The sequence below is a fragment of the Doryrhamphus excisus genome, chromosome 14 (genome assembly GCF_030265055.1).
Source record: "Doryrhamphus excisus isolate RoL2022-K1 chromosome 14, RoL_Dexc_1.0, whole genome shotgun sequence".
Taxonomy (NCBI): Eukaryota; Metazoa; Chordata; class Actinopteri; order Syngnathiformes; family Syngnathidae; genus Doryrhamphus; species Doryrhamphus excisus.
Window position 1 is genome coordinate 2,303,201 of NC_080479.1, and position 23,782 is coordinate 2,326,982.

The 23,782-nt window shown below is 46.9% G+C and overlaps 2 protein-coding genes across 7 annotated transcripts; one reads left to right on the top strand and one right to left on the bottom strand.

Moving 5' to 3' along the window:
• The first annotated feature begins 216 nt into the window (after positions 1 to 216).
• On the top strand, positions 217 to 5,486 carry LOC131101974 (low-density lipoprotein receptor-related protein 12-like). Of its 2 annotated transcripts, none has more exons than XM_058047407.1 (11): positions 217 to 322; positions 1,568 to 1,624; positions 1,689 to 1,824; positions 1,886 to 2,088; positions 2,156 to 2,403; positions 2,478 to 2,627; positions 2,697 to 2,918; positions 2,993 to 3,259; positions 3,318 to 3,520; positions 3,596 to 3,728; positions 3,824 to 5,486. In XM_058047407.1, the coding sequence occupies exons 1-11, from the start codon at positions 232 to 234 to the stop codon at positions 4,724 to 4,726; spliced, it is 2,613 nt and encodes an 870-aa protein (XP_057903390.1). In that variant the 5' UTR covers positions 217 to 231; the 3' UTR covers positions 4,727 to 5,486. The 2 variants fall into 2 exon arrangements, with proteins under 2 accessions (XP_057903390.1, XP_057903391.1); XM_058047408.1 differs by lacking the exon at positions 217 to 322 and adding an exon at positions 363 to 979.
• Positions 5,473 to 22,467, bottom strand: LOC131101969 (regulating synaptic membrane exocytosis protein 2-like). 5 transcript variants are annotated; one of them, XM_058047396.1, is made up of 29 exons: positions 22,202 to 22,467; positions 21,885 to 21,934; positions 21,706 to 21,816; positions 21,536 to 21,635; positions 21,349 to 21,472; positions 21,207 to 21,282; positions 21,064 to 21,099; positions 19,689 to 19,819; positions 19,455 to 19,626; positions 19,051 to 19,204; positions 18,380 to 18,448; positions 17,712 to 17,844; positions 17,467 to 17,574; positions 17,265 to 17,315; positions 17,099 to 17,167; positions 16,975 to 17,034; positions 16,681 to 16,790; positions 15,411 to 15,890; positions 15,252 to 15,293; positions 15,148 to 15,186; positions 12,547 to 12,569; positions 12,385 to 12,485; positions 12,177 to 12,296; positions 11,933 to 12,108; positions 11,619 to 11,754; positions 11,428 to 11,540; positions 11,246 to 11,347; positions 6,186 to 6,325; positions 5,473 to 6,079 (listed from the first exon to the last, which is right to left on the bottom strand). In XM_058047396.1, the coding sequence occupies exons 2-29, from the start codon at positions 21,930 to 21,932 to the stop codon at positions 5,891 to 5,893; spliced, it is 3,213 nt and encodes a 1,070-aa protein (XP_057903379.1). In that variant the 5' UTR covers positions 21,933 to 21,934; positions 22,202 to 22,467; the 3' UTR covers positions 5,473 to 5,890. The 5 variants fall into 5 exon arrangements, with proteins under 5 accessions (XP_057903379.1, XP_057903378.1, XP_057903377.1 ...); XM_058047395.1 differs by having other exon boundaries at positions 21,885 to 21,937; XM_058047394.1 differs by having other exon boundaries at positions 22,005 to 22,467.
• Positions 22,468 to 23,782: the final 1,315 nt, after the last annotated feature.

Sequence of the window (23,782 nt, forward strand, 5' to 3'; positions counted from 1 at the left end):
TCATGTTAACAATTGAATGGGTTTTATTTTTTTAGCAACTACTGTATATTGTATAATTAAGCTGAAGGCTGAAGGCCAGCCACCCATCCCTTCTTCATCCACAGCCAATCCCAGGGCACAAACAACCATTCCCACCCACATTCATACCTATGGACAATTTGGCGTGACCAATGAAGCTAACATGTTTTTGGAATGTGGGAGGTAACCGGAGTACCCGGAGAAAAGCCACGCATGCACGGGGAGAACATGCAAACTCCACAAAGACATGGCCAGTGGAGATTCCAACCCAGGTCTTCCTATCGTGTCGGAAAGCAAGTCTGTGGTATGGCGCATCACTTAGTGTCAGCAGAAGGGTTTTTATTGCAGCTCACGTGGATGACGCCAAGTTGTTATGTGACGTCACTTTGAAGGAGGCGGGGCCTTGCTGTTGTGACAACTAGAATACAATAGAAATGTAGCGGGTTGTAGCTAACAAAAAAGGCGACGTTCTCTGTGTTGCACGCCGCTTTTGAGACTTCCTCTGCGGACAAATCTGGCGGCCAACTGGGCCTTCATGCCTTTACTGAAGAGTTTGAGCGCGGCCAGGCTGCTTGCTTCGCCACATTAGCATGCAGCGGCTAGTCGGCCACTCGATGAGTCGATCTGCGCTTGCTTTTTGTACAAGTAGCCGCTTAGCATGTGAAATTGCACTCGTCTCAGGTTTGCTAACGTGCAATTGGTGTATTGTATATACAACACACATTCCGACTTGATTCCGTATAAGTGAGAGGAAAGCAGTCGCCGTCATGGATGGTCCTGGTTCATTGTGCTAACGAGCTAACTGTAGCGTCTTTGTTAGCTTTAGCTTAGCATTCATCTCCATTGTACAGTGCTTTGTGCTTTGCTAAGCTAACTGTCAGGTAGATTTGTGACCTTGGACTCATCGTTACCGTCATCTTCATCATGGTCTGTTCAGGTGTCTACCTGCTCCTCTTTTCAGGTGAGTCTTCTGTCCGACATAGCATGACTTTTCTGAACAGCACTAAAAGTCGGCACACATTTTCGAGTAAGGACAGACCGGCTGTCCCTTTGTGTCTTTTTTTTTTACCGTCCTATCCTTGTGAGGAAAAGTCCCTGTGGTGTGAAAGTGTATTCTATGTATTTTGTACGTCACACTAGACGTGACACATCACATTGTGAGAATGCTGTGTTGCTGGTCCACCCCGTGCACCCCCGGGGTTCGAACCTGCGTCCATGGCATGAGAACTCGCTAGGCATCGACTTAAAGGCCCAATCAACTATGTCCAACACCACTCTTCAGGCGTCAGGGGAGTGATGTTTACATTGACGCACACAGCTACATCAACACTGGCTTTGCTGGCTCATTCATATCGAGGCAGCATCGGGAATTCTACTTGAAAACAAACAGACATCCCAACATCTCATCCGTGTAGGAGAATCTAATGCTGCTAATGCCAACACAGCAAATATAGTTTCCATGGCAACGGGAGTGCCGCAAGTAGAGCTGCTAAAATGATTGTGTCATTTGCTTCAAGCTCAACCAGTACTTTCGTGTGTGTGTCTGCAGGATGCGTTGCTGCCTCCCAGAGGAACGAAAACCTTTTCATGTCTGGGATCTCCAATGGTGAGGTGATGAGTTGATGGATACGTTCATGTGTCAATCAAAGCTCAATCTATATCACTCTCAGCGTGCGGCGACTCGTCTGAGCTGTTACGTGCATCCAGCGGCATCATCACGAGCCCCGGTTGGCCCTTCCAGTACCCAACGCGCCTCAACTGTAGCTGGAACATCCGAGGCCGACCTGGAGACACCGTCACCATCAGGTACAATGTGGCCACGGCTCACATGTCACAACGAGTGGGCTGACAAATTCCTCATTTGTAGCTTCCAGGATTTCGACCTGCAGGGTTCACACCGTTGCTCGTCAGACTGGATGTCAATCAGCAGCTACAAGAACCTGGATGGACTGCGAGTGTGTGGCTCGTCCCCGCCACCTCCTTACATCTCATCCCAGGACCACGTCTGGATTCACTTCCACTCTGACGACACTCTGACAGGAAAAGGTTTCCGACTGTCCTATGTCACAGGTGAGTGTGAAGAGGTGCTGCACAATGAACGGACATGGTCCTGTGTGACTGTGCCGTGTCTTTGTAGGGAAGTCTGATGTTTCCAGCTGTGATGTGGACCAGTTTCACTGCTCCAATGGGAAGTGCATCCCTGACTGGTGGCGTTGTAACTCCATGGACGAGTGTGGGGACAATTCCGATGAAGACCTGTGTGTAGACTCACCGTTCTCATTTCAACCCTGCGGCCTGAACCAGTTCCCCTGCTTGTCCCGCTACACCCGAATCTACACATGTCTGCCCCACAGCCTCCGCTGTGACGGCAGCATCGACTGCCAGGTCACTTAGTTCCATTTCCCTTAGCTTACTTTGGCTTCTTGGGCTTAACCGTTCACCCCCCCCCCCTTTCTCAGGATCTGGGAGATGAAATTGACTGTGACGTACCAACCTGCGGAGACTGGTTGAGGAACTTTTACGGCTCCTTCAGCTCTCCAAATTATCCTGACTTCTACCCTCCAGGGAGTAACTGCACATGGCTGATTGACACCGGCGACCACAGGAAGGTGTGGATTGGCTGAAAGCAAAGATTGCTTCTGCAGTGGAAATGCTGAAACTGCCGTTTGCTCCCGCAGGTCATTCTGCGCTTCACAGACTTCAAACTGGACGGAACAGGGTACGGTGACTATGTCAAGGTGTATGACGGCCTCAAGGAGAACCCTCGCCGCCTTCTCAGGGTGCTGACAGCCTTCGACTCCAGATCACCCGTGGTGGTGGTGTCGTCATCTGGCCAGCTGCGAGTCCATTTCTACGCCGACAAGATCAATGCCGCCAGAGGCTTCAATGTCACCTACCAGGTTCTTTTACACCAGATCTTATTGTGTTGTTCAAGGCCACATCGGGTTCTATTCTTCTGTGTTCTGTTCCTCAGGTGGATGGCTTCTGCCTGCCCTGGGAGGTGCCTTGTGGGGGGAACTGGGGCTGTTACACCGAGCAGCAGCGCTGTGACGGTTACTGGCACTGTCCTAACGGCCGGGACGAATTGAACTGTTCCACATGTCAGGAGGACGAGTTCCCCTGTTCCAGAAACGGAGCCTGTTATCCTCGATCAGACCGCTGTAACTACCAGAACCGCTGCCCCAACGGTTCCGATGAGAAGAATTGCTTCTTCTGCCAACCCGGGAACTTCCACTGCAAGGTATTATACAAAAATAGCTAAGCGTGTGACCAGTGAGTGAATCTTGACCTCTGTCCAGAATAACCGATGTGTGTTCGAGTCCTGGGTGTGCGACGCCCAGGACGACTGCGGTGACGGCAGTGACGAAGAAAGTTGTCCCGTCGTCGTTCCCACCAGAGTGATCACAGCCGCAGTAATCGGCAGCCTCGTCTGCGGCCTCCTGCTAGTCATCGCCCTCGGGTGCACGTGTAAACTCTACTCGCTGCGCATGTTTGAACGCAGGTGAGCGTGCACAAGCCTACGACGTCCAATGCTTAGATTCCACTTTTCAGCTGATGACTGATTGCTCGCTCACAGGTCTTTCGAGACCCAGCTGTCCAGAGTTGAGGCGGAGCTGCTGAGGAGGGAAGCCCCGCCCTCATATGGCCAACTAATAGCTCAGGGTTTGATCCCGCCTGTGGAGGATTTCCCAGTGTGCTCTGGGAGCCAGGTAAAGATTTAATATGTCCACATGACCAAATAAGATGGTCGAATAACACCGCTAAGGTCGGAAAGAACAATCATCTTCACCCTGTCATCCCTCAGGCGTCCGTTCTGGAAAACCTGCGTCTGGCAGTCCGGTCTCAGCTCGGCTTCACCACTTTGCGCCTCCCCTCTGCCGGTCGTCATAGCAACCTGTGGCGCAGCCTCTTCAACTTCTCCCACTCGCGACAGTCGGCATCTTTGGCCCTGGTCTCTGCTGACCTGGAGGACAGTGCTGGAACTGGAAGTTCCGGATCAGACCTGCTTTCCCCGGACTCTGATGACACTGACACCGAGAGTGAGAGAGGTAGGGAGCGTGCCGTTGGTGCGGTGGGTGGTCCTGTTGCCCCGCTTCCCCAGAAGACCCCGCCCTCTAGTTCAGTATCTATGATGCCCTCCACGGCCCCCATAAACCTACCAGCTGCCCCCAGCCAACTCCAAAACAATCCCAGGGAGGCTCAACCCCCTGCCAGCCCAGTCACCATGGTAACGGACAATCCAGGCATATGTCACAATGACTCCTTGGCGTTCCGATCCCCGGCCACTTCCACCCTGCAGCGTCTGGCCCAGAGGCTGCACCGACTCACCAGGAACCTGATAAGAACCAGTCAGAACCAGACTTGGACCGGTCGCAGTCCACTGCACCAAACGGACACAGGGAGGGCCAGGACTGAGTCCACGGAGCAGCGAGGCAGCGGAGAGGAAGAGGAGGACGTGGAGCTTCTGATCCCAGATTCGGACTCCTCCTCGTTGTTCAGTGATGTTCGACAACCGCTGTTGGAGCCACCTCCCTCCTCCAACACAAGTTATGCACTGCGACAACCCCGTGGGAACAGCACACAAGCAGGGTGGGATGGCCCATGCGAACACTGCGGAAAGGTTCACACCGCCCGGATCCCTGACGCATGTCTGGAGGTGGGGGGCAAGATGGAGAGCAGCGATGATGAGCTCCTGCAGCTGTGCTAACAGGCTCCAGGCTAAGCTGCTGGCTAACATGCGAGAGGTACCGCTGTAGCTGCTAACTGATTAGCATGTTAGCTTGTGTTCTGTCTGGACCGGGAATTTTCAAAGTGTGATGCAGCAGATGAGAAACCTATTTAAGCAATTTCTTTTTAAGTCCAATGCAACTTAAAGCCCTCAGAAAATGACTTAGCTCTTTCATGTTGACTGTGTCACATTTTCACCCCCCCTGGATCGAGACCATAGTGAGGATCTTTGAACCCTGTTTGGTGTTTAGTCACTCGCACTGCATTCTCCCAGGTCAGAAACTTTCTAAATGACAAAAGTGTCCCGTCCCTGTCCCCTGGCTTTAGAAGTGATCCAGCACCAGGGTGATCCTTGGGATCCCTACAGCAAGAACCAAAAGTGCTCATTTTGCAAATTCTACATTTCCGTTCGACATGTGCTCACCATTGTGGTCTCTGATTCTAAAGGGAAAAAGTCCTATATCTCCAGCCCGATGAGTTCACAAATGTTTGTGGACTTGTTGGCGTGATCTTGGTCGTGGCAGCAAGACGCAGAGAAGGACTGTTCAGTCCTGGATGTCATCTTCACCTTCCTGAAGCCATGGAAGGACCTGCCAGTATTTTTGTGTTGCCGTCTTTTGGTACCTGAGCTATTTATTCTTATTTCTCCTCATTGTTGTGTTCTCTGACCCGCATGCTTGTTTGCGCTTTTTCTTTTTGTTTGGACATTTCAAATGGAAAGATTAAAGTTTCAAACGTAAGTTCATTGGCTTCATTTATTTCGGAATACGACAAAAGCACTGGGAAGGATCTAAAGGCTCATGGATTCAGTTTTTAGACTTTATTTGGGTTTACAGTCACTAGAGTGGGGTTGTGATAAAAGCCACCGACCTTATATTTTCATTTGTCAACTGAATGTGCCTTTTTTACCCTCCACATTTTGTCCACATACAGAAGCAGAACCTCCCGTTAGAAGCATGGATTGGTGTCCTGATGGACCAAGTTCTTCCTGAGTTCTTGCTCTGCCCATTTTGGCGAGGGATGCACTTGGTGACTTGCTAGCACTGTAATGTCTGGTATAAATGGACTGGTCCAGAAACAGCCATCGCAGATGAGTACCAGAAGATCGGGGGAGGATCGTAGGTGGTACTTTTACCAGATGTTCCTACTGTGCCCCGCCCTCTGTGTCTTTGTTGGTCAGCGGAGCCAAAGCAGGGTCCACCAGTGAGGTGGCAGGAAACAGTTTAAACCAGCCAATCACCATGTTGGAGAGGTCCAGGTCATCCAGTAGAACCTGAGCGGCACCCATGAAGGATTTATGGTCCATCCTTCCATAGTCACCCCAAACGATGATCTGAGAGTTTGAGGAGTTAGTATGAACTAGTTAGTTAGTTGTTAGTTAGTTGTATGAATACAACAGTTAGTACGAACGTTCGTGAGCACACTCATCCCAATCTTACCTGTAAAACTTTGCCCTCTGGGTTTTCTTCAAATTGCAGCTGCTGTTGATAAAGCGGTTCCAGTGTCTTTCTGGCCAGGCGAGTTCTTCGCTTCAGCAAACATTTGCCGTTATCCATCAGGTAGACCTTCACGTATGCAGCTGCAGCACAGCAGTCGGTGTCAGCTAATCACATCTTGACTTGGCTGTGCTGTCTGTTCTTCAGAGCTTTACTGGCATTTCTCTACATCCTGGCTTCCCAAAGTGGGCGACACCAATTGGAATAGGGGGTATGTGAATATGGATAAAAAACCATTAGCTCCAAACACACAATTACGAGTGCATCTGAAGGCCTCACGGCGTGAGAAGAACAGAGCAGAAAGGAGACGGTGTATGCTCAGTGGTGAAAAGCCGTCCCTGGGGGTGAAGACTTTATGGTCGTGGTATGTATTTTCCTACTTGGATCCTGCTTTAGCATCATTGGTAAACCCTCCCCTTCAATTTGGCACCAAATGACGATGCAGACTTTAAACCATAACCATGGTCTGGGGTCATGGGGTCATGGCTTCAGGTCACTTGTTTGAAGGAGTACGCCACTGTAAAAAGTCTGGGAACCACTGATCTAGAGCTTTGCTGTTCGCTCTAGAACTTTATGTAGCACTTTAGAACTTGAGTGTCATCTAGAACTTTACTTCTGTGATTACACAGTTGTGCACCCCTGCAGACAACTAGCTGCAAGTCATGTAGCCCCTACTCCGACATGCTCAAAAAACATAAACCACACATTGAAACATCTTTGATATATGATGAAATATTTATGATGATAAAAAATCATGTCATAAGATAAGACACACACCTGATCTTAAGACAAGCGTGAAAATAGGTAGAATATGTATTTAGCATGTTTGGACCTTAATGAGGTTTTATGTAGAGCTACAATATGCATATAAGTCTTTCTCCTCCGACCCCTCCCCAGTCACCACAGGTGTGCCCCTGGGCTCTGTCCTGGGGCCCCTTCTCTTCATAACCTACCTTCTCCCCCTCGGCCATATCTTCCGCAAATTTAACATTCACTTCCACTGCTTCGCGGATGACACCCAGCTCTACCTTTCTTCCAAACCTCCTGTCTCTCTGAAATAAAATCACGGTTCACCTCCAACTTTCTGAAACTTAACAGCAATAAAACTGAATTCTTACTCATTGGCACCAAATCCACCTTATCTAAAGTTGACTCCTTCTCTCTCTCCATCGACAGCTCCTTAGTGTCCCCCTCCCCCCAGGTCAAGAGTCTGGGTGTCATCCTCGACAGCACTCTATCTTTCCAATCCCACATCAATAACATCACCACGTCAGCTTACCTCCATCTGCGCTCCATTAATCGTCCCCGTCCCTCCCTCACCCCCCCACACCACCACCATCCTCGTCCATAGCCTTGTCACTTCCCGCCTTGACTACTGTAACGCTCTCCTCTTCGGCCTCCCTCACAAATCCCTCCATGAACTACAACTGGTTCAGAACTCTGCTGCCTGGATCATCACCAGGACCCCCTCATCCCACCACATCACCCCCATCCTGCAGCAACTCCACTGGCTTCCAGTGACTCATAGAATCACCTTCAAAATCCTTCTGTTCACCTTCAAGTCCATCCACCACCTTGCCCCCCCTTACCTCTCTGACCTCGTCCACATTGTCAATCCCTCCCGCTCCCTCAGATCTTCCTCCTCCATCCATCTCACTGTTCCCTCTGCACGCCTTAGCACTATGGGGAGCAGAGCTTTCAGCCGCTCTGCTCCCAAACTCTGGAACTCATTGCCACCTGACCTCCGTAACTCTGCCACCCTTCCCATCTTCAACTCCAAACTCAAAACTCATCTGTTCAAACGAGCTTATTCCCTCACTGCATCACATGGTCCCCCCCTATTTTATTATTATAATTATAATATATATATATTATATTTATTATTTATGTTCTTATTTATTGTTTGTTAAAAATGTTTATTATTGTTGTTTAAAATGTATTAGTATCATTATAAGCATTTCGAACTTGTCATTAAGAATAAGAAAGTAAAATAGGTTGTTTTTGATCTGATCAAAAGTTTAAGACCACAGGCTATAAAAGTCAAACTCTGCTCCAAACGGCCATTTCCACATTGACACGGTCAGCCCCCTGATGGCTAAAGCTAAGAAGCTTTCTCTTCCTGAACATGGTGGGATGGTGGAGCTCCATCAGCCAGGCCTCTGGCAGCATGCCTTTGCTGCTGAGCTTGGACGCAGGAAGACAGTCATTCCACTTTTTGGAAAGATCCTCAGTATTACCGGAGAAAGAAGTCAAGGGCTAGACCTCCAAAAAATGACACCTGCACTGAGCCAAAGGATCCGATGGACTGTCCATCAACACGCGGGGCGGTCCTGGACCCAAAAGAAGGCCCTTACTAGTGCCGACTCCAGCCCAATAACCATCAGACGCCATCTACAGGAAAAGGCTTCAAAAACCAAAATGGAATCAAAAGACCAGGTCTCCTTCAACGCCACAAGACTGCCTGTTTAGACTTTGCCAGGGAGCATCAAACATAGGACATTGGAAGGTGGAAAAAAGTCTGATGTAACCTTTACGGTCCAGATGACTTCCAATGTTCCTGGCATGACAAGGAGATCCACCTGAGATGTTTTCTACCCGGAACAGTGGAGGGGGTCCATCGTGATCCGGCATGCTTTTTCAATCAGTGGAACACTGGAGCTTCAGGTGGTTCAGGGTCGTCAAACGGCATCCCTCATGACTGAAGCCCTCTTCTGTGGGTTAACAGCTGGGTTCCTCAACATTTGGGGATTGATGGCAGGGAAGGTTGCAAAACTGGCCATCGGTTCCAGACAGCTGATGCCCCTGGTGATATCATCTTCACCACTTGGACCAATGTTCCCAATAGCCTCCTGAAACACTCTCATCAAGCATGCCCGAAGAACAAGAAAGCTGGAGCTCCTCATTACTGAGTCCTTCTGAGACATTTTCTTCTGCTGCTTTGGAGAGTTGTTTATCATTTTTGGAGCCACAGTCTTCAACTTTTGATCAGCTCATAAATAGCCTATTTCACCTGAATTCTTCTTTTTAATAAATTACTTTTTTGTAAGTTTTTTTTGTCTCACTCCCCGTTGTTGCTTTTGCATATTGTACTCTACGTAAAACCTAATTAAGATCCAAATGTGCAAAAGCTACATTCTCGCTATTTTGACACTGGTCTGAAAGGGGACCTATTATGCTCATTTGTCCACCCTTTGTATTCAGTTGTGGACTCCTATAGAGCAGCTACACACAAGAACTCACACAGAAAACTTAGATCTTCCAGAATCTGCACCTATTCCAGCTGGATTTCCTTGGATTTGTGCTTCCCACCAAAACAGTCTGTTTTAATTCATTCCACCCACGGCCCGCCTCCGGGCACGCCCACTCTGTTGTGATTGGTCACACACCCAAAGTGCTACCTAACTAGGAAGGAAGCCCACTTTCTAAATGATAAAGTTGGAATAGGAGTTATAATAAATGAATAAAGTCTCTGGAGAGTTAATTGAAAGGTGTTACTGGTAGCTCGTGATCGACTGGCTGGAGACGCCTGACGAAACTTGTATGAACTCAAGAGCGGTGTAACGTAGCTGGTGTGGTAGAGCTCAGGAGAAGCCGAACGTGTAGCAAGCTCGCCTGCCCGAGGAAGAGCACTCATTGTCGGACACACTTTGTCAGAGTAGCCGTTGGTGTGGTGGAGCTCAGAAGCCAGATGTGAGGGTGCCGTGTGGACGAACAGGGTGTTCAAAATTAATGCACCTTTGCCGGCGCTGCTTCTGGCTCCAGGAACAGTTTGGCAGATATTTCATGTTCATGTTTACATAAACAGTCCCGTGTGAAATGTTGTTGACAGATAAAAATATTTTTATCTTGCTCACCAAATACAATAACGTCTGCCTGAGCTTGTTTCATGAACAGAGTAGCTGGTCAAAGAGATTATCACGCCCATATTTGAAAGTCCGCCTCTCTGTGACATCACAAAGGGGCAGTTTTACCACACCTTTTCAAACCCAGTGTTTAGAGCCATCCCAAACCTCTTTCAGGAATCACTTTCAAAATGCACAAACCTCATTATCTGAACCTTTGGCATGGTTCAACACCAGAATACAACATTCTAACTACATTTATAGGTCCCCTTTAAGATCAGGGCTGTATCTCCTGGTACATTTTGGTACCTTTCTAATTTCTAACACGCTGTGTTAGTGGGATCTTTTTGCTCTTTTGCTGTGCTTTGGTCTACAACAGCATGGAAATAGTACAATTCAATGAGGAAATAATGTCAATAGGAGGCAGAGCCAAATTGAAATAGGAGGGCTCCCAAATGACGAAAGACTCCCCTGCATAGGAGCACATATAGCATTATGCACCGAGCAAAAATGCACAACAGCACACAGCTAATACGATTAAAGCTCATCTCTGCATTTATGCACAGCATTAACATTTGTCAACAAGGACAAGGTGAAGGGTAGAATCGAATTTCCACGTCTGTCTGTGCAGCAAATGTTGTATTCAATGACTACCCAACAAAGTGGCTGCAACGCCCAAACAAGTGGGGGCTTCCTAACATAGTGCATCCAGCCAACAAAGAAATGACAGGCGCATACAGATGACCAGCTCTCAACATCAGTCATCTGGAAAGACCTTCATGATGCATAACGTCATCATCAAGGTACTTACTAGATCTGTTCATCAAACCCACCACAATGAAGAACTTCTTGCTGTCACCTGTCTTCTGCACTTGCTTCAATCTCAATTCGGCTCTAATGTCTGTCATTTTTATTCACATACCCCTTATGGCAATCTGGAGATGTTGACTGTGCTGTCTGCAACTTTACTTTCTCTACAGTATCACAGTTCCCTCTAGAACAGTGAAGATCTGTTCTTTCCAGATCAATGGAGCGGCCAACCTCTGCCCAGCCACAAATGGATGGTTGATACGATGACTGTACTTTTCCCTTGGCTTGGCTGCTGCTTTACAACTCTACACTGTGCTCAACAACCTTCTTTGGGGCTGTCCATGGCGTTACCTGGCGTGTTCTTGTTGCCTTGTTTACCCACAAGCCCCCTGGCTCGGATCACCTCCACATCCAGGCGCTCTTTCCTGTAGACCATGCCAATCTGGATATCTCCTGACCAGTAGAGCACCAGAGCAGAACAATGTAGTGGATAGTTGTTGGATCATTGGTATTAAGGCATGATTGATCAGTACCCATGGCTGGGGTGGCCAAAGTCTGCCTCCCGGCCAACTGCGCAGGTCCTAGCCCTTCCAGGAAGCCGGTAAAGTGTTTGTCAGTAGCCAACTTGACTCCTGGAAAGATCAACCTGAAACACAGATTCAATGATGACAAAGGAACGGATCCAACGGAGCAAAATGGCAGCTGTGAAGAGGAAGGCTCATACGCGCCAGGCTTTGGGTCATCTGCATCTGGGTCACGGCTCGGCTGTCGAGTGAAGCGAGACTTAAACTCGATTGCCAATCCGGTTTCCATGCTCCTCTGAACAGGAAGTCTCACTACTTTTTTCTTCTTCTCTTCCTCTGGACAGACACAATATACAGTAAAAGCCACACACGACCGGTCTTCCAGTGGCTTTGTTACTGGTTCTAGGTGGAGCTACTGGTCCTGATATCTTTTTAGACCTTCACCTTTGACCACCACAGACCTCAAGGTGGGCCATGGTGATCCTGACACCGCTGGGGCTAAACTGGAACTCACCCTCTGGATTGAGCTGCGAGGCGCTCTGGCTCTTCTTTCCCAGTCCAACCATTCCCATCATCCGAGCGCCTAAACTGGAGCGCCGTTTCTTGTCATCATCATCGTCATCGTTGCGCCCCAGTGAACAAATGTCTCCGCCCACACTGGAAGACTTGGCGGCAGGAGCAGCTGACGGCCTGCAGGAGAGGGAAGACATTTAAAAAGGGGGGGACACTAAAGTCCATCACATTGTTTGGTCTTTTACTTTGCCGTCTCAGACTCCTCCTCCTCTCCTTCATCCACGGAGTCACTTTTCAGCAGCGTGGTCACTTCTCCTAATCCCTGCCCCAAGTCCACTGATGGGCCCTCCAGATCTTCTGCATGACTGCGGCCACCAGTAAGCAGACAACATATTTCCGACATCAAATATGCAGAACACGACATCGCTGTGATCGCCATGACAAGCCAGTCACCTGAGGCTTTGACCTGATTGGCTGCCAAGGAGGTTGGACTCAGCTGACATATCACTGATGTCACTGAGGGAGGACTTTACCGAGAGGCTGGTCTGTGGACACTAATGAGAAGTAGGATGTCATGAACGACATGATGTCATTATGGATAACGGGTGTGCTCACCTTCTCCGGATCTTTCATCACACCTGTGGAGACACAAGACGCATATGTGGTATTTCACAGCAGCGATGACACAGATCACATTTGAACACGAGTGCAGATGTTGCTTAACAGGCGCCACAGTTATCAAGTCAGGAAGGTCCTAATTACAAGTGCTTTCCACGAGGGATCCTTTCACAAAGGATATATATTTGTTATATATATAAATGACATCTGTAAAGTGTCCAAGCTGTTACATTTTGTTTTGTTTGCCGATGACACAAATGTATTATGTACTGGTGGGGATCTGAAACATCTCCTGGTTGCAGTGCAGAGGGAGCTTGGAACCATAAAAAGATGGCTCGCCACAAATAAATTATCACTAAACCTACATAAAACCAAATATATTATATTTGGAAACCATAAAAAAAATAAAACAAACACAAATTAAAATAGAGAATACTGAAATTGAACGAGTAAAGGAAAGCAAATTTTTAGGAATTATTGTAGATGACCAACTAAGCTGGAAATCACATATAAATCATATAAAAAACAAAATATCAAAAGTAATCGCAATACTACATAAACTAAAGTACATCCTCAATAAACATTCTCTACAATTACTATATGGAACTTTTATAGAGCCATATATTGTTTATGGCATTGAAATCTGAGGACACACCTACAAAACCAATTTACATGATGCAAAAGAGAGTAATAAGGATAATCAATCAAGCTGCTTACCAAGCACCAACAAGTAAATTCTTTTTACATTCGCAAATTGTAAAATTTTATGATGTAATTGATTTCAAAACTGCGCAAATGATGTTTAAGGTAAATAAAGACATGCTCCCAAATATTATCCAGGGGATGTTTCAGATTCGTACTAGTCAATATGATCTACGAGGAATGAGTGTGTATGCAAAAGGGAAAGTACGAACAAATGTAAAGCAGAGATGTATGTCAATCAAAGGAGTAGATATATGGAATGATTTAGATTTAAAGATGAAAACTTGTGATACGGGGCGGCACGGTGGTCTAGGGGTTAGCGCACAGACCTCACAGCTAGGAGACCAGGGTTCAATTCCACCTTCGGGCATCTCTGTGTGGAGTTTGCATGTTCTCCCCGTGCATGCATGGGTTTTCTCCGGGTACTCCGGTTTCCTCCCACATTCCAAAAACATGCTAGGTTAATTGGCGACTCCAAATTGTCCATGGGTATGAATGTGAGTGTGAATGGTTGTTTGTCTATATGTGCCCTGTGATTGGCTGGCGACCAGTCTAGGGTGTACCCTGCCTTACGCCCGAGGACAGCTGGGATAGGCTCCAGCACCCCTCGTGAGGAAAAGCGGTAGAAAATGAATGAATGAATGAACTTGTGATACGCTAAATAGATTTAAACAACTATTCATAAACAATCTTATGAGCAAATATGAAAGGGATTTGTGAGTACCAGAAAGCAAGTTGTATACGGTATTGCATAGATTACATAACAGTTGCTGTGAGCCAAGTTGCAAACATTCCAGTTGTTATGTTTCCATCATGGTAACATCATTTATAGGCAGGCAACATGAGGGGGGGGGGTGATGTCGGGCATCTAGGTGAAGCTCTGGGAAGGGCGGGAGTGTGCGGGAGTGTGCTCGTAAAGTGGACCCTGCCTTGTCTGGCCTTCCCTGGCTACTGGGGGTGTGAGTCGGGGTCTCAGGTGCTTCAGCACACTTGCGCGGATAGCCGCAGATGGCACTTGGGGCGCAATAATTCGCAATAATGAGGTGAATGATGGTTGGACATCGGGTGTCACGTTGACCACATGTTGGTAACATGTCGGTGGCACGAGGAAGAAGTCTGTTGGATAACAGAACAAACAATCCATCCAAATGTAGGCCCGCCCAGGGATCACACATAATTGTGGGTCCAGCCAAAATGGCACCTTATTGGAGGGCAGCGGGGTGTGCGGGGACTGCTGGAGTGCTGGGCACTCGGTGGGTGCACTCAGGGGCTAGGGGGGTCGGGGCCAGGTGGGTTGACTGGCGGGGTTGGTGGTGTGCTTCAGCAATGGCCTGGGGTTTTGCTGGGGTGTCCGATGTTCCCACTCTTCTTTTGTTCTTTTGTCTTATGTAAGATTCTGATTATATGTGTGGAAAAAAATCACTTATTGAATTGGTAGCTGCTATGGCGTGGAGAAGGGGTAGGATTTAATAAGCTTTGCTTCTCCCTGCTCCTTTTCAGACATGTGTAGTAATGAGGTGTTGTGTGTGTATGTATGTGTGTATATATATATTTATATATAATACGTATATATATATATAGATAGATAGATAGATATTGTAAGTGTATTGTATTGTAAGTGTAAATGTGAGGAATAAAGAATAATGTAACATAGTATGCATGTCTGAAATAAATTAAGAAAAGAAAAGAAAAGAAAAGAAAGGGCGACGCCATAGTGTTGTTTGGACTGTGCTATCAACTGTGTGTCTGTCCAAAGACCCACTTTCTCCTCCAGAACCTCCTGGTCAGCAAGTAGCCATGGAGTCCAGGACAGTGATGGTGATCTCTCTACGTTACTACGTTACTCATCCTACCAGGACAGTGACAGGACAGTACTGGAACACTGTTGATGCGTACCATTCGCTGTTTTCTTCTGCTGGTCCTCCCATGTGACCTCTGCAAGGTGGCAGAGACAAAGCTTGAAGCTTTTGTTGGACATGACCAGATGTTGAGAAACGTACCTTTCCTGGTACCACCAGGTGTTGCTGAGCGTCTGTCCGCCTCTGGCACACGTCATGTGATGTCCGATGTGATGTAAGCAAAACACACCAATGACGACAAAGCTTGCAATGCTGTGAGATTTACTGAACGCCAACACATCCAAGTAGCTTGGTACAAACCTGGAGTTTGTGGGGGCGGGGCTGGGGAAATGCTGGGGGCCGGCAGAGCTTGATCAGAAGCTGGTGGCGATGGGAGTGGGGCTGGGGAAATGCTGGGGGCCGGCAGAGCTTGATCAGAAGCTGGTGGAGATGGGAGTGGGGCTGGAGAGCAGCTGGGGGCTGGCAGAACTTGATCAGAAGCTGGTGGAGATGGAAGGGGAGGAGCGGTTGGAGGGGGAGCTGGGCTAGGTGAGGGGGGCAAGGGTGGGTCTTGATGAAATTGTGGCATGTGGTTGGTCGAGCTGTTGGCCAAAGGTGGTTCTGCCTCAGGTGGACCTAGGCGGGGCTGGGCAGGTGCTGGGGGAGGAGCTTGTATTCTTATAAGTGGAGCAGCTACGTTGTTGACATGGGGGTGGGCCTGTTTTTGTGAGGGGGGAGGGGAAAGTTGAGTAAGAGGAGCTCTGCCTCCATTTGGGACTACTTTGGTGGACGTGGCCCAAACTGATAGACAGAAGGTTGGAAAAGATAAAAAGACATATTAGAAGACACAAACATCACATGATATCAAAGTCCTCTCTTGATTCGCTGTTGCTCCTCTGTGGCAAAGGTGACCTCAGCAATCACCATCTCCTGATGTTGCTTTGACTGGCTGTGTTGTCACCGGGATAATAGTTTTGGTTTCTTTTCTTTTTAATGTTTAATAGCAAAGGGGCCGCACGGGGGTCGAGTGGTTGACATGTAGGCCACACGGTCAGGAGATGGGAAGACCTGGGTTGGAATCTCCCCTCGGCCATCTCTGTGTGGAGTTTGCAAGTTCTCCGGGTGCTCCGGTTTCCTCCCCCATTCCAAAAACATGCTAGGTTAATTGGCCACTCCAAATTGTCCATTGGTATGAATGTGAGTGTGAATGGTTGTTTGTCTATATGTGCCCTGGGATTGGCTGGCCACCGGTCCAGCAAGGATATACGGCATAGGAAGTGGATGGATGGATAACAGCAAATTGGATGTGTACTTACATCATGAATACTATGTAGTTTGACTGATGTACTGTGGAATCTACTATGAACAGACTACTGCTGATTTTGGTAAGACTGTATTGTTGCTTCCAAGATTTCTAGTTTGATGGAAACCCTGATTGTTATTTCCTGAGCAGTGAAGAATATTTAGGCTGAATGCTAATTGGATTTATGTTGTTTTTATTTAAGATTGTCAACCTAACCTCATGAGCTACTGCAAATAGTCGAAGTCAAGAAGATCTACTGGAGTTGATTTGAAGTGCTACCCGTCTTACTTGTATCGGGGGCACCCTTGGGTGGGACGCTAGGCAACTGGCGCCCTCGCCGACTGCACAAGGGGCTTCCGATTGGACTCATGTGGACAGATCCGTCCTGTGGGCTAACCCTGTCAGAAATCTACAATTACAACTTGATAGCCATGAGACTAAATATCAACAGCTCCATGACCAACAAGTGTCAAGATCTATCATCGTACTTTCTATTTACTCTATTGACTTATTTCTATCTATTTCAAGATATGTCCTCCAATAAATCTTAGCTCTACAATTGTGAGGAACAGCACTGGTTACCTGAGCAACTCCTCATCGAAGGGTTCTGCTTCGGAGGGAAAGTTTGGGATGAAGTCCTGGCTGAAGAGCATAAGCGTGTCAGGATCTTTGATACGACAACAAATTCAACTGTCCCTGGACTCACCTGTAGTCCTCTACGATTCCATTTGTCATGTGACCCGGCCAGGACGTATTGCACAATCTTCCAGAGTAACTATACACAGAGATGAAGACGACTTGCTCACTTCATTACTACTAATACCTGCTGTACTGTTTGCACTACTGAGAGTCTGCGTGGTGTGTTTCAGGACCTGTCATGAGAATCAACAGAGTTGGCCCCAGACTTTCTCCTCAGTGACCTCCTGAACACACAGACAATCCCGAAATGGATCACAACGAGTCCCAGTACTACAGGCACAACTGCAACAAAAGCTCAACTGCCATGACTACATGTGGAGCAGAACATAGAAAACTGCTTCCAGGCAGTCCTCCGTCAGATGGAAGAAGGTTTACCTGTCCAGGCTGTTGTACTGGCCAACGTCAGAATAAGCTCGGCTGAGCTTGGTGCCTCGCAGCAGCCGCACAGCGTCCTTGCGGTTTAAAGGGTAAAGAGTGTTGGCACTGGAGGCCAGGTCAGATGTTAGAGGCCAGAAGGCAAGAATGGAGAAGTAACTGTCGTTGGTGTGGAAGGTGTCCTTCACCTGGGACCCAGCATGCATCACCTGGACTACAGAACACGTTCAGTAGCGGCCACCTACCTATGAGGAGCCAGCTGGCTTGGCGACTGGGACCTCATCAGGACCAGATCGGATTGTGAGCCATGATTCAATGGCACGTGCTCACACAGAGAGTGGGTGGAGCTATGGAGGTTTCGGACCTTCTGCCAGGACTCTGGGAAGGATAAGAGAACAAGCCTGGAACAAGTGTTGAGCAAGTGGCTCACATGACCAAAGTATGAAGTGGAGGCCCTGCAGACCATTGTGTTTGAATGGGGGGCAGACATTGGGTGGCAGTAGACAGTGGTTGGTAGATTCATGTGATTTGCTCCAACTGAGTGAGTGTGCATGGTATGTTGCATGAAGACATGAAATTGTAGAAGTGGATGAATCAGCTATCTTCTGCGTCACACATGATGAATGCAAGGTTCCACTGGGTTCCACTCTACAAGAGACACAGCTTCCTCAGCCACCTCTCTCTGCTCTTGATCTTCAACATGTTGAACATGTTTCCTTTACGATGGATTATCTTGGTAAGAACTTTTTCCCATTTGCGTACACGAGAACAATGCATGCAAGCATTTTTGCTCTGATTTCACGTGACGTTGAGCTGCAAGTACGCTTGTTTGACCCCCAAGTGTTTGAGCCGCTGGCGACTGCAACAGGATGTGACGTGGCAAAGCAACAATGATGCATTACATGGAGATCACCTGATATCACCATCATACCATCCTCACAGTCGTAATCAGAAAAGTCTCCATCGCTGAACCTCTGAGAACCTGCAGAAACATGAAGATCTCATAAGCGACCTATTATGGTAACAGCAACGTTTCTGGCTGGTCCAATCATCAACGTTTGCTTGAAGAGAAGCACACGGTCTTCTGAAGAAGTGTTTTTGCACGTTTGTTACTTCATCCATCCATTCATCCAACCCAGGTCTTCCTGACTGTGTGGCCAACACGCCAACCACTAGCCCACCGGAGGGCACCGAGTTGTGATGTCATTGACTAATATTTCAATGTCTTTCATGATCTGGAACGTTGAAGTGTGACAGAAGCAGGAAGTAGGCCGAGACTTTCCCACCACTGTCCCACATCAGTCAGTGGACGGTTCTCACGATGTTTGAGGTAGGTTCATTGATCGCCTCTGTTGTTGATGATGATGTAGTTAACCAAATAAATCAATGGAGAAGACACAAGACGGTAGAGTAGCTTGTGTTGTGTCCAAACAAACTCATTCCTTCATCAAGACCAAAGACCAGAACTTGGACTTGAAAAGTCTTTGCTCATATAACCAAACAAAGTGTCCTATGAGAGGTATGACATGGAATCCGGTTTGTGTCTGGAAGTTATGTCGAGATGGCCATCGGCCGTTTACTCACAGTGGAGTCTCCTGGCAGGTGGTTCATGCTGCTGTACTCTCCTCTGCAGGTAGGGGGAGGAGTTGGCTCGTGGCAGAGCGGCACTGCCAGGTCTCTGAAGCTTGTACCAGTGGGGCTGATCATCCAGGAGGGCGGTCTCCAGTCCGATCAGGACCTAAGGAACCACAGCACAATTAGACCTACAAGAACATTAAGCAATCTCCTGTGTGCAAGGATATCCGTCCAGGTTGACAAGCTTTGTGATGATGGCTACTGTTGAAGCTAGATGTTGTTCCCGTGGCTACTGGAGAACATGTGAGCTGTCAAACCAGTGCTGCCACTGGAGACCAGAATTTCTTCAGGATGAATAAAATATCTTGATTTTATGCAAACGGTGAAGCTTCAGATGCACGGCCTGTTCCCACCTCTCCAAGGAACTGACTGTCCTCCTCATGACCTCTCGCTTGATCCCAGACGGTCAGCTCCAACATCCGTTCTGAGATCTCCCGTTGGTGGACCGTAGAGTACACGAAGGTCTGATTCCACCGAGGTTCTGTCAACTTCTTCACTGTTTTCGTCCTGCGCTTACTCTGATCACTGATGTGAAGTTCCAGTTAGCAGGTGACAACGAGGTATCTGCTGCAATTTCACCACCTCACCTTCTGTCAGGTAGGAAGTAGATTTTGACATAAAGGTTCCTGGGCCGCTCGTCTGCTCGAACAGGAAGTTCTTTAGCTCCAAGGACGGTAACGATCAGCTGATGGCCAACTTTATCGTACCACAGCTTCACCTGCAAGGAAAACGCCTGGCATGGATGCTACAATAAGAGTGGCATCCTTCTCCTTCCAGCGTGAATGACATGATCCAGCTAAGAAGAATGATCAGACATTGGATGGATGACGCCACTCGGCCTGATGGATGCTTTAGTTCCGATACCACCATGCATCCGTTCCTGACAATGTTACTTACTTACAATACTTACTCACACATGCTTAGGGCTTTGGGCTTTGCTGTGAGCTTCCAGGATGAAGGTCACCTTCATTTGACCTCCCATAAACATTTGAAGGTTTCTCTGCTTCTTACACAACTTGCTCTTCTCAACATCGACAACGGTGTGTCATCCATGAATGGATCAATAAATGCGGTGCTTGGCTATTGAAACATCCTCTTCATCTTGCTGCTCACAGTTCCACCAGGATGTTCTAATGGGCGTGGCCACTGAGCTTCGAGTGTCACCAGCAGCGTTTTTCAAAATGTCTTCACTTCCTGGTTCGAGAATGGCAAGTTGTGTCAAAAGTAGTGAAAATGTAACACTTGGACAGGCCCACTCAAAGAGAAGGTCAAGTGAAGGACAACCCCACCCTAACCCAACCCACGTAGTCCAGTACGCTAATCACGGTACTGCTATGGTTAAAAAGGATGAAGTACAAGTAGAAGTACCACCAGCAAGGACCAAGCCAATATAGAGGAACTACAGTCTCATTTCAAACACTGATATCACCTCCTTCTTCCACTTTTATCATAACCATAATCACATTCTCACCTCCGCCTTCCACTTTTATCATAACCATAATCACATTCTCACCTCCTTCTTCCACTTTTATCATAACCATAATCACATTCTCACCTCCTTCTTCCACGTTTATCATAACCATAATCACATTCTCACCTCCTTCTTCCACTTTTATCATAACCATGATCACATTCTCACCTCCTTCTTCCACGTTTATCATAACCATAATCACATTCTCACCTCCTTCTTCCACTTTTATCATAACCATAATCACATTCTCACCTCCTTCTTCCACTTTTATCATAACCATAATCACATTCTCACCTCCTTCTTCCACTTTTATCATAACCATAATCACATTCTCACCTCCTTCTTCCACTTTTATCATAACCATAATCACATTCAGCCTGTGTGCTAACAGCTATGCTATGCTAACGGCTATGTGCTATGGACCAGGCAGGGATGGACCTTTTCTCAAGTAGACTCCAGCACAGACCTTGAGAGTGGAGGAGATCACATACCTGAAGTCTGGGAACCAGAAGACGCTTGGTTTCAGTCTGCAAGTAGAAGAAAAGCAGGTGTTGTAAACTGTCAGCTGATTGGCTGACGGCCTTGAAACAAAATACTTCCTGAGACCTGTCCCTCCACAGTGCTTGGGACTTACAGGACATTCAAAGGAAGTTGAACTTGAATGCAAAGTGTCACTGGAGACAGGCTGGATGTGGGCGGAGCCTGCAGGTCTGCAAACATCGGAGCACTGACGTTAGGGCGGTTACCAGGAAGATGTTCTCTCAACATCACCTCACCTGGCTGGTCGGGACACCAACAGCTCCACCTGTGGTTCTGATTTGGACTCCAGGATGATGTTGTAAACTTGGTTGAAGGTGGCGCCTTGGAGAACATGGCCGTTCCACTCAAGAACCTGGTCGCCTTCATCAGAGAAGAAAAAGTCCATTCAAGACAGGAATCTCAAATACTAGCAAACCACTTTACCTGCCCTCAGGTGTCCCACAGTGTCTGCCAGACTTCCTCTTTTCACTTTGGTGATGAACGCACAGAGACGACCCGACTCGGTCATCTTCCCGCCGACCACCTGGAGGTACAGGGAAGGTTACACCAGGCTCTCCCAGAGGACCAAAGGCAGGAGAGGACACGTGTGACACCTTCAGTCCGAGCAGTGCTCCGGTGTCAGTGGGAATCGAACTGTCTTTGGTCATCTTGTTGAGCAGAATCCGCCCAATGAGGCGCTCTCCATCCCGGGACGGACGCCACTGCTGAGAGGTCAGAGTGGGAAGAAATAAACAACACAAAAGTGGCGCTCGACAGAAGAGGCGGGGCTTACCGTGGACATCGGGGCGGGTTCACCATGATCCCACCAATGGCTGTCCATGTCTCCTTGGTGAAAGGTGTAAGGTCAGACATAATTAGGGAGCTCAAATGGATCACATGACGCAACACTCACTGGTCAATCAACACATGATAGCTGTCAATCACAGCAGGACGCACGCCATCGTATTCCTTTTAATCCAGTTGCTCAAAGTCGGCAAGATGGTGGCAGCGACACCACTTTGGCCCTCAACTTCTTCTTCTGCCTTCCATTCAGACCCGCCAATCCCACCCAATTCCAACAGGTCTGTATGAGATGTGTCAGGGAACTACCTGTTGCATTTCTATTCTGGCGTCTCCATGGTGATCTGCAGGCACGTTGGGTAATCCACCTCCCGCTCGCTTAATCCAATTGAATACCAGAACCGTGTTCTCTTGTAATCCACAACAAATAATCCTTCATGTTCACTTCTCCAAGGTTCTGTGGGATTTTCTCAGATGAGGGCCACATGAATGTTCTCCCTGGGCGCTTTGTCCAGCATGTTCTTCAGAACGTCCTCAGCAGCTGAACCACACACTCACCTCCGGACAGCAGGAGTCCAGATCTCTCTCAGCCAATCAGGACTCATCAGCCCCTCCCCCTTGACTTGACTGTGTCCAATGACAGCCAGGCAGCAGGACTTGTTACTGTGACGTGAAACTTTACCTTTAAATCATTACCAGCATTCACTTCATGATATCATGACCAGCATGTATCTTTTTTTGTTACCATATCTTATTGTATATCATTTCCAGCATTTATCTTCTTTTATGTCATTACCAGCATTTATCTTCTTCTATGTCATTACCAGCATTTATCTTCTTCTATATCATTACCAGCATCTAACTTCTTTTATATCATTACCAGCATTTATCTTATTTATATCATTACCAGCATCTATCTTTTTTTATATCATTACCAGCATTTATCTTATTTATATCATTACCAGCATCTATCTTTTTTTATATCATTACCAGCATTTATCTTATTTATATCATTACCAGCATCTATCTTTTTTTATATCATTACCAGCATTTATCTTCTTTCTATCATTACCTGCATTTATCTTCTTTTATATCATTACCAGCATTTATCTTCCTTCTATCATTACCTGCATTTATCTTCTTTTATATCATTACCAGCATTTATCTTCTTTCTATCATTACCTGCATTTATCTTCTTTTATATCATTACCAGCATTTATCTTCGTTCATATCAATTACCAGCATTTATCTTCTTTATATCATTACCAGCGTGTATCCTCTTTATATCATTACCAGCATCTATCTTCTTTTATATCATTACCAGCATTTATCTTCGTTCATATCAATTACCAGCATTTATCTTCTTTATATCATTACCAGTATGTATCCTCTTTATATCATTACCAGCATTTATCTTTGTTTATATCAATTACCAGCATTTATCTTCTTTATATCATTACCAGCATGTATCCTCTTTATATCATTACCCGCATTTATCTTCTTTTCTATCATTGCCGTCATTCACTTTCTATATCATTACCAGCATCTACCTTCTTTTATATCATTACCAGCATTTATCTTTTTAATATCATTACCAGCATCTATCTTCTTTTATATCATTACCAGCATTTATCTTTGTTTATATCAATTACCAGCATTTATCTTCTTTATATCATTACCACCATTTATCTTCTTTGTATCATTACCAGCATTTATCTTCTTTATATCATTACCACCATTTATCTTTTTTGTATCATTACCAGCATTTATCTTCTTTAATAGCATTCACTTTTTATATTATGATCGTTATCTTCTTCTTCTTCTTCTTTTCTATCATTGCCATCATTCACTTTTTGATATCATTACCAGCATTTATCTTCTTTCTATCAT

Coding starts and splice junctions, on each gene's coding strand:
- LOC131101969 (XM_058047396.1), bottom strand. CDS start 21,932: ATGGACAGCCATTGGTGGGATCATGGTGAACCCGCCCCGATGTCCACG. Junction 21,636..21,705: donor GAGCACTGCTCGGACTGAAG/GTGTCACACGTG, acceptor CTGTACCTCCAG/GTGGTCGGCGGGAAGATGAC. Junction 12,109..12,176: donor GAGGAGTCTGAGACGGCAAA/GTAAAAGACCAA, acceptor CCTCTCCTGCAG/GCCGTCAGCTGCTCCTGCCG.
- LOC131101974 (XM_058047407.1), top strand. CDS start 232: ATGCACGGGGAGAACATGCAAACTCCACAAAGACATGGCCAGTGGAGA. Junction 1,825..1,885: donor GGAGACACCGTCACCATCAG/GTACAATGTGGC, acceptor CCTCATTTGTAG/CTTCCAGGATTTCGACCTGC. Junction 2,089..2,155: donor CCGACTGTCCTATGTCACAG/GTGAGTGTGAAG, acceptor GTGTCTTTGTAG/GGAAGTCTGATGTTTCCAGC.